Source organism: Lynx canadensis, chromosome D4, assembly GCF_007474595.2.
Source record: "Lynx canadensis isolate LIC74 chromosome D4, mLynCan4.pri.v2, whole genome shotgun sequence".
Taxonomy (NCBI): Eukaryota; Metazoa; Chordata; class Mammalia; order Carnivora; family Felidae; genus Lynx; species Lynx canadensis.
This window is the reverse complement of record NC_044315.2, coordinates 69,771,851-69,781,995: the sequence shown is the minus strand read 5'-3', so window position 1 is coordinate 69,781,995 and position 10,145 is coordinate 69,771,851. Positions and strand designations below refer to the sequence as shown.

Genomic DNA, 10,145 nt, shown 5'->3' with positions numbered 1-10,145 from the left:
GCACTATGCTGCTGCTTTAGACACACTCTTATTTCGCAAATCCCCACAGCAGCCAATGATATAGGTATTATTTTCTCTGCCAGAAAGCTTTCTGTTGCAAGAAATGTGAAACCTGACTAAAACTGGTTTAAATGATCAGGGAATTGATGGGTTCTGCAACAGGAAGGCCAAAGGCAGCTTGATCCACTCCCGAGTCCATTTTACCTCCACTGTATCCTAGATGTCCGTGGAGGCTGTCCTTGCCTGAGGCGGTTGGAGTGGGGCCAACAAAGAAAACTCAAGTAGCCTTGTGATTTGGAGGAGAGGTCTAAAAGCATACATCCTATGAGCTAGAGGATTGGGTGGACTGTGCGTACCCTTCTCAAATTTAGTTTGTGGGTCCTACACCTCAGTATTTTAATTTGTCTCTGCTCTCAACCACAAGAATGCCTACCAGAAACTTTCTCAGCGTTTCAGTAGCATTTCCTGGAGGAAGCACAAACAGGCTTTTTGAAAGGCTACTGCTCATGCACTTGCTCAGCAAACCCTGAGCTTCTGCTTTGTACTATGAATGTCATACGCTGTGTCTGGTGCCGGGGGCACAGAGATGAAGCAAACCCATGTAAACCGCTTAACTTTGACCATAGTGTGGTAAGTACAGCCATAGCATGGTAAGCAAAATTCTGTGGGAACCCAGCCTTACATTAGACCATATAAATGTTAGTCTAGTTCATTTCCAGTGCTGCGGCCATCATTTCTGTCAGAATTCCATTCTTGACTAGAAATTCTATTGGACACTTGTCAGTTCTATTGCTTTGGCTATTAGAACAGTTTTGAAATAGTCAGCATTTTGCCTTTTGCTGTGACTTGGAAGCAGAACACCATGACAGGGGATTTTTGATTTTTGATTTGCTGAGCTGGGGCCCCAAACAGTTTAGGCAACCATACTTCGGTAAAATGGAACATTTTTTTTTTTTTTTCCTAACCAGAGGAAGAGAGCTGAGTCTTTGGTTGGAGGAGGACAGAGGATGCTTGGTCTTTGTTACCTCACCTACTTTTTTGGGTAGGTTCTGAGCCCCTGTGGCTAGAGGACAGAAGGCCAGACATGGAAGGAACTCTTCATGCAAAGAGATACAATACACTGAGTACAAGTTGCCTGGTTTAGGGTTTGGGTCACAAAAGGGCACAGGGTGGGCAAGTCAGGGAGAGGGACTTCCTCCCCATCTCTGAGTGGAACCCAGCTCTTTGGCACTCTGAGGATTAGAAGTTTGGGAGTATCCAGGATCTGGGAATAGTGACATAGGCACTGGCAATTCTATGACAGGAACTGGAGTCAGGCAGCGGTGTGGGCTGCAGGGTGGATACAGGGTGGTTGGTGGTGGACTCATGGCTCTGGGCATTTGTAAGGTACCCTCTTTGGGATCCCCTACTCATTACCGAGGACTTTTTGGGAGGGAGGCTAAGGCTTTATTGCAATATAAATAAGAGCTTGGGGTCAGTGTAAAACAGGCACTGAAAGCAAATGTGGCCATGATTGCAACCACAGTCTCAGCAGCTCTAGACAAAGTAAAGAAGTAAAGCAAATATAAGACCACTGAAGTAATATATTTACAGAGTCAAAGTCCAAAGACCACTTGAAAAACAAGAGCTGTGACCTGAAACCTAAAAAAAAAAATGGGATGGAAAGGAATTATTTTTTCTTTTGCTTTATGCTCTGAATCCCCTTGCCTCCAACCCTTAGTAAGCAATAATTTCGTCATCTGAAACCTGTGGATAATGACATTTGTCCTGTCTACTTTAGAAGAGAAACACAAATTCTGTTTAAATTGGGGCACCTGGGTGGCTCAGTCGGTTGGGCGTCCGGCTTTGGCTCAGGTCACGATCTCACGGTTTGTGGGTTCAAGCCCCACGTCGGGCTCTGTGCTGACAGCTCAGAGCCTGGAGCCTGCTTCAGATTCTGTGTCTCCCTCTCTCTCTGCCCCTCCCCTGCTTGTGTTCTGTCTTTCTCTCTCTCCAAAATAAACATTAAAACATTTTTTTAAAATTATGTTTAAATTAATATGAAAACTTATTGAAAACAGAAAAAGGGTAACCTGCAGGGTTTCAAAGCAATCACAGATTGGGTACTCAGTAAAGCCTGCCTGCTTGCTCTTTTTTTCTTTTTTCTTTTTCCTTTCTTCTGCCCTCCCTTCTTTCATCTCCTTTTAACAAAAATGTTGTTTTTAGGTGGTGTTTGAGGTGTTAGTAGGCTTGGGTCCCAGGACCTTTCCAACATAATAACAGAAGCACTTTGCACTCCCCTAGAGCTTCCTCTTTTTCTTTTCTGAGACAAGAGCTTCTGTTATTGTCATTTCCATGTGACAGAGGGGAAATTGGGGTTGGGGCCTCAAGCGACCTGACCTTAGGTTTCAAAAAGAAATAGTGGCAGTTTGGGACTCTGGTCTAGGGCTCTTTTACGAGTTTAGATAGCTCGCTCACTGACACCTACCCCAATGGCAACAGTAGCTGTACATTACAGTCCACTGAGGAGCTTTAAAAAACATGCCAAAGATCACTTGTCAGACCAGTTAGCATAGTAGGTAAAACAATTGACTTAGGAGCCAGATTCTGAGTTTGAATTAAGCCTTTACTACTTGGTAGCTGTGTGACCTTGGCTAGGTACTTAACTTCTCTGTGCCTCAGTTTTCCTTTTTGTAAAGTGGGGATAACACCATGTTCTCTGTAGGATTGTTCTAAGGATTCAGTGAATGAGGCACTTAGAACAGGGTCTGACATACAGTAATCGCTATTTTATTTATTAAAATTTTTTTTTAATGTTTTATTTATTTTTGAGACAGAGACAGAGCATGAGCAGGGCAGGGGCAGAGAAGGAGGGAGACACAGAATCCAAAGCAGGCTCAAGGCTCTGAGCTGTCAGCACAGAGCCCCACGCAGGGCTGGAACCCACAAACTGTGAGATCATGACCTGAGCTGAAGTTGGACGCTTAACCGACTGAGCCACCTAGGTGCACCCCGGTAGTCGCTAGGAAAAAAAAAAAAATGTTTATTTATTTTGAAGGAGAGAGAGAGAGTGAGTGTGTGCACGAGCAGGGGAGGGACAGAGAGAGAGAATCCCAGGTAGGACCTGAGCCGTCAGCGCAAAACCTGACCCAGAACCTGATGCAGGCTCCATCACCCCATTGAGATCATGACCTGAGCCGAAATGGAGTCAGATACTTAATGAACTGAGCCAGCCAGGTGCCCCTGCTATTTAAAGTCCTACACCAGAGCAAGCACTTTGCTTCTTAAATAAACCAATAAAATTGAATGTGGGGATCGTCTTGCACAAGTGCTCCTCCACCCTGGGATTCTAATGTACAGCCTGGATTTTCAAACTGTGAACGTAGTGCCTCTTGGAATTCCGCCCCTTGAAAAGTTAACTTTAACCAATGGGTGAGGAACTTTTTTTCTCTCTGCAGATGATGAGCCCAGAAACCTGTTACCTGCATCTGCAGGGACCAATGGGCGGAGGAAATTGGGGGAGAAAGAACACTCTCCACACCCTCTGGGAATTGTAGTTCCCCATGGGGCCTGTAGGCGCTCAGTGGCCAGCTAGGAACTACAACGTCCATAATGCTGCGCGCAGAGCGCCTTTACCTCTTTCCCGCGACTCTCGCTCGGCTTTCCAGTACCGCCTCTTGGCGGCGGCAGCAGAGGCACCATGGCCGACGACGGCCGACCTGCCGAGGCGCCCAGCCCACGGGGCTCCCCGGGTCGGGCGCCGCGGGTCCCGCGCGCGGTCGGGCCGGGAAGCGGGGCCAGCTGCGGGGAGACCCCTAGGACGCCGGCGCTGGCGCTGCGCTTCGACAAGCCCATCAAGCAGGCCTTCTACAATACGGGGGCCGTGCTGTTCGTGTGCCTGTGCTGCGGCGCAGCCGTGCTCGTCTACTTCATCCTGGAGGCCTTCCTGCGGCCACTGCTGTGGGCCGTGCTGTGCGGCACCTTCCTGCACCCCTTCAAGAGCTCGCTGACGCGCCTGGGCCGCCACTGGCTGCAGCGCCTGCACCGCGCGCACACGCCCATCGTGCTGGCCGCGCTGCTGCTGCCGCTCTGCTTCGCCGACTACGGCGTTGAGGCCCTGGGCGAGCAGGCGCTGCGCCGCCGCCGCCTGCTACTGCTGCTGGGCGCCGGCGGCCCGCTCCTCTACGGCCTCTACTGCCTCGGCAGCTACCTGGGCGTGCAGGTGCTGCTGGCGCACGCCGGCGCGCTCATCTGCCGCGGGCTGGACTACTTCAGCAGCCTGTGGGTGAGTGAGCGGCCACTCGGACACGGTCCGTGGGCCCAGGGCACCCCTCAACACACATCCGGCTCCCGAGGGTGCCATCCTGCAGCTCCTTCTCACTGTGCAGGTTCCCGTGCACCTAAGGAACTCGGCCCACTTCCTTCCAAAGAGAGGGCGGGGTCCTGTCCCCGCCCCCATCTTAATACTCTAAGGTGGTTGTGTCCCTAGTTTGGGAATCGCAGTTCCGCTTTTCAGGTTGACTTGAGCATGGGCAGGTGGACTTGAATTTACCCCTGGGCAGCGTGCGGGGCGGCGGAGGTGGGGTCCGACCATCTTTAGTTCTCACGGGAGGCTTTTCTGGATATCAGCTGGAAGGGGCCTTAGAGATCCTAGTCCAGCTTGTCATCCTGCAGATGGGAGAAGTGACTGCTTACCAGGCTAGGGCTAGTTAGGGACAAAGAAGGGACGGATTGACTCAAGTTTCTCAAGTCATAAGACGAAGTTTGCTTCAAAGGCCGTTGCTGCTTCTGAGTTCAGGAGCTTTCGAGTATACTTGGTGTGAGGCACCTGGGCCTGCTCCCACGCCACACTCGACTTCTTGGGAACCACTTGTGGAGGGACTGCTGTACCAGAGTACCTTGCCTCCCGCCTGGATTACTTAAGCAGACTGAGTAAAGAAGAGGTAGATTTGTTTCTTGGATCGCCCTGCGCTTATTCATAGAAAATTTGGGAGCTTTAGAATTGGAAAGGATTTCAAAGATAATCTAGTGGCACATTTCCTAACTCAGACTAGATTCTAGACCAGTTAATCCCCCAACTATTTAACTGAGGGCTATTAAAAACAGGTGAATATTTAATGCATGAGAATGCTAATTCGTCAATAAACAGTACATTTAAAAATAATTTTCTTTGCTTTTGTCAGTGTTCAGTGCACCTTGACATCAAGTTGCAAAATGATACCCCTTATGTGTGAGTTTTGAGTTGCTAAGGTTATTGGTGGAGTGATAATTGATTCCAGAACTCTTGTATTCTCTTGTTCTGTCACTACCACCTCTCAGTTTCCATTAAAAGGGGATTGAACGTGTTGATGGATGCTTGGGTTTGTAGGGGTTTAGAAGGAGTAAGATGCAGGCTTTGTCTTCAAGGTCATGGAATCATACGTGAACATGTTCTCATGGAGATGGCAGACAAACACGTCATTACCAACCCATTATGGGCCAGCGAGATATTGGGGAGCACCTCATCCATAATTTTGGGATGCTGTCTGTGTGTGCAACTGCTAAGTGATCAGACCAGCTTTGGCCTCCAAGTGGCCTGGGCTATTTCAGTTGTAGAAAAGAGGGATGTGGAATGACCTTTGAACTCCTGGGGCTTGCTGGATTGTCAGGTGGGAGTGATCCTGGAGTTTTTTTTACTGCCAGATGCCTGCCACTTCTCAGGAGAGGCTTCTGAGGCACAGAGAATGTGATCGTCCCAAAGTCACATAACTTGTGAAGAAATCCAGAGTATGCTTCATCTCCTTTACCCTGTTATTTATACCTTCCTTGCTATTTCTTGTTTCACAGTTCAGTTGACTGCCTCATATAAGACCAAATTCTATATGCTGTTAAGAAATATAAATACTGTGACTTGATTCCTACCCTCAAGAAATTCAGTCTTGTCAAAGGCAGACACATGTACAGTTTCTGCTGACATTTTGACTGTTGATACTGCAATTTAGTGTAAATTACTGTTGGCAAGACCAAATAGCATATCCACGAAACTATAGGAAATTGGAAAGTAAAAGATCTAACGTATAAATAACATAACGTCATACTATACTAAGAAGTTGAATATATGGATAAAGTGGCAAGATTAGTGGAAAGTGGGGCATTTCTGCCAGTTACTCCCAGTGAAAAATGAGATGAGGAATTGAGTACCAGTGAAGAAGTGCCTGTAGCTGAATGTATGTAGTTCTGAATATCTTTTTTTACAGAGGAGAAACCCTCATTTTTGTACTTTACTCGAATACCCTTGTATGAGTTGTGAATGAATGGAAGAGGAGTAAGGGCCAATATTAATTTGGCTAGAAGGCGGGAGGAAGGTCTAGCCAGTTAATGATTTTTGTTGTTTATTTATTTTGAGAGAGAGGGAGAGAGAGCGCGCTCAGGGGGAGGGGCAGATAGAAAAGGAGAGAGAATCCTAAGAGGCTCCTTGTTGTCAGCACAGAGCCCGGCCCTGGAGCTCTGTCTCATGAGCCATGAGAGCAAGGCCTGAGCCGACATCAAGAGTTGATGTTTAACCCACTGAGCCACCGAGGCGCCCCCGATTAGTGATTTTTAAAAGGCTTGCAAGAGCTGTTTGGCTACAGTGATGGGGGCACAGGAAAAGAGTGGAGGAAAACAAAACTATTGTAAAAGAGAGTATGAGTTAACTAGAAGTGCATAGGAATGGTAGAGGGGCTTAAATCGAACCAGTGGGTCCCCTAGGTTGATCTGAATTTGAGAGAAACAAGGCTTGAAGTTGTGGTTTCTTGCAGCAACCCTTAGGGGTGGGCGGGTAGATGGGGGAGAGGTGTACTTGGGAAGCAGAGACAGGGAGTCCTCAGCTCTCCGCCAAAAGGGCAGATTAAGGCCTGACCTGAAGTGAAGGAACGTCGTGTGACTGGGCAAGGAGCCCACGCTGTAACTTTCCTGTCTCAGAGTTCACAGTCGGTGTGGTTCTGTGAGCCCACACAGAGCTGTCTTGGTATAGAGAAAGAGTCCATATTTTCTAGACAACTTGTAAATTTGAACCTGCTGCTGAAGAGAGACATAGATAGGAAAGGGAGGGAGAAAAGTTACATTTAAGCAAATCTACGTTTTGGGGAGCCGACATTTCATACCTTTAAGATCCAACTTTTGAGCGTCTATCACATGCCAGGCACTGTATCAGGTGCTTTCATGGGTGTTGTTTTCTACTTACAATTATCCTGTGAAGAATGAGAGAGGGATTTCATTGATGTAAAGACTGGTTTAGAGATTGATCTGTTCATTCCGACAGTAAATGGTTCAGCAGCCCAATCAGCAAAATTCTTTTGTCAGCAAAACTCTTAGTAACCTTTGATAAGAATTTTTAAAAGTTTCCCCCTACTTTGTTGTGTTTATTTTTATTTTATTTAAAAAATTTTTATAATGTTTTATTTATTTTTGACAGAGAGAGCATGAGCGGGGGAGGGGCAGAGAGAGAGGGAGACACAGAATCTGAAGCAGGCTCCGGGCTCTCAGCTGTCAGCACAGAGCCCGACATGGGGCTCAAACTCACCTCGAGATCATGACCTGAGCCGAAGTCGGACACAACCGACTGAGCCACCGAGGCGCCCCTACTTTGTTGTGTTTAAATGTTTCAGTTTAACTTTTTAGAATAGAAACTGATTTTAGTTATTTGGGGAAAAATGTAGAAGAATATCAGGACTGTACTAGCCACACATGTTCCCCCAAAGACCCTTGGATTCTAGTCTTCTAGAAACCTTGGTCATCACTTTCTTTCTTTTATCTTTGTATCTGTTCAGCTATTTCCAAGTCCTGTACAGTTTTCCTCTCTAGTGGCTTCCATACCTGTGTTCTCCTTTGTTGCCAATTTATCCTTCTAGTTCTGTTCCTCTTCACCTCATTTTTGGGTTTCTTCAGTCTCTTAACACCCTATTCTGCTTGCAAGTGAAAGACGAAGCATTTATGGTGTGAATAATTCTTTTAAACAGTTTGAAATATATTAGAATTTTGTAGGGACTTCAGAAGTGATTTCTAAGCACTTAAAAAAAAAAAATCACCTGTTGCACCAAGCTCACCTGTGACACAGTCCTTGGGGCCCTTTGCATCTTCCCATGATGTAGAGTTATCAAGATAAAACTGAAAAGCAAATTCCCTCTCCTCCCCTGCCCCTTCTTCTTTGCTGGGAGTGTTTTGATCTTCCTGTCCCTCTTACTTAGTCCATACATGTTAGAAGATTTGGAGACCCTCTATAGTTTTTGTGTAATAGTAATAGATTTGATTTCTTCCACGGTTTCTGATCCTATTGTTTCCATTTTACTTTATAAAGAAGTATGAGGTAGAAAGAATAGTGGCAGAAGGTGAGAAGACCGTAAATTCTACTTATTTAATTTTTTTTTTTTTTTGTAAGTAATCTCCCCAGTGTGGGGCTCAGACTCATGACCCTGAGATCAAGAGTCCCATGCCCTTTTGACTGAGCCAGCCAGGTGCCCCGAGACTGTAAATTCTCAACTGAGCTCTGTCAATAGCTTGTTCTGTGACCTTTGACCGGCCAGGGCTCTTCTATGGGCTACTCCACTCCAGCTGTGTGAAGCGTAGGGTTGGCTTCCATGATTTCTCAGCTTCCTTGCACGGTTCCCAAGTGTTTGGCGGTACTGCCCAAGAGGCTCTTAGTCAGCCAGTCGGGCCCACTCTCTTCCACTTCTGAACCCTTGTCTAGGTGTGCTTTTGCTTGCCTGGCATCAGTAAGGAGGAAAGTTGCCAGTGCTTAGGTTCTTTCTCAAAGACGCTGATTATAAAAGATACTTGACTCTAAGTTGCCACACCACAAAAGAGAATAGTTTTCAAATTGGGATACAGCTGTTTTAAAGGAGAATGAAATAGCCGAAGCAATCACTGATTGAGATTTGTACATTTGTGCAGTTGGGATTATGCATCAGGGGCTGCTGCTGGGAGGTTGTTCTCGCTGTGAAAGACTTGGGAAACTGTTTTTGCAAAAACGTGCAACAGAAGCAAGCCCAGTTGTTTTTCCGGTTAGTGCCCACATGGCAATAAATAAAACCGTCTAAAAGGCAAAGTCTACTTATGTTTTATGCACTTAGTATTTTATCAGAAAAGCCTATGTGGTTAATAAGCCTGATGAAAGGAAAATGTGATTATTAGTTTGTAGTGCTAAATAAATGTTGCCAGTTTTTTTTTTTTTTTTAATTTTTTTTTTCAACGTTTATTTATTTTTGGGACAGAGAGAGACAGAGCATGAACAGGGGAGGGGCAGAGAGAGAGAGGGAGACACAGAATCGGAAACAGGCTCCAGGCTCTGAGCCATGAGCCCAGAGCCCGACGCGGGGCTCGAACTCACGGACCGAGAGATCGTGACCTGGCTGAAGTCGGACGCTTAACCGACTGCGCCACCCAGGCGCCCCTAATGTTGCCAGTTTTTATGGGACATTTTATGTGGTATTGAGCACACATTGGTGCTTTAAAGTGAGTATTAAATGTGTATTTTGAAAAGGATACATTGTTTTAAAGAACACACATTTGAGAAAGTATGCCCTCTTATATATAAACTGTGGTTCATTGATTTCCTCCATAGCTGGAAGCAAATTCATACTTGAACAGGATTGTTCAGATGCTAAGCGTAGAGACAAATATAAAACTCTTAAAGACAGACTTTTAGAAATCCATACTAGAAATTATATTTGTAATTTGAAAGTACAAAATCCTTATTTTTGGTGAATTTATTTTAAAGAATATTTAGCAATTTCAAAAATTGGTTCAAGTAAAACATGTTATATACAACACAACTTAAGCAACATAGAAGTCTGTATGGTAAAGTGAATAGTTTCTTTGCCACCATTCCCACAGGGTAACATGTTACTATTGTTAACTGATGAATAACCAAAATTTCTTTGTGTGCTTATATGAACATATAAAGTATGGGGCATTTGTTTTTCAAAACAAAAATGGGGTAACATATATATACAATTTTGCACCTTGGTCTTTCATTTATCTTTGTATTATACACATCTTTCCTTGTTAGCACTAATAGATACAGCTCTTTCTTTTTAATAGTACTATAGTATAAAAAAAAATTTTTTTTCCAGATGTCTTTTAGAAAATGTTGTAGCTCTGAATATGTGTTAGGATAATCTGATAAACATTTTTCAAACATTGGTAAT

General features: G+C 45.3%; 1 protein-coding gene across 2 annotated transcripts in view; it reads left to right on the top strand.

Annotated features, from left to right (window-relative positions):
- Nucleotides 1-3,679: 3,679 nt before the first annotated feature.
- Nucleotides 3,680-10,145, top strand: part of TMEM245 (transmembrane protein 245) — a 102,575-nt gene continuing 96,109 nt past the window's right edge. For both annotated transcript variants that reach the window (XM_030293181.2, XM_030293180.2), the window contains exon 1: nucleotides 3,680-4,264. In XM_030293181.2, the coding sequence (XP_030149041.1) occupies nucleotides 3,680-4,264 (585 nt within the window). The remainder of the gene's footprint in view (nucleotides 4,265-10,145) is intronic.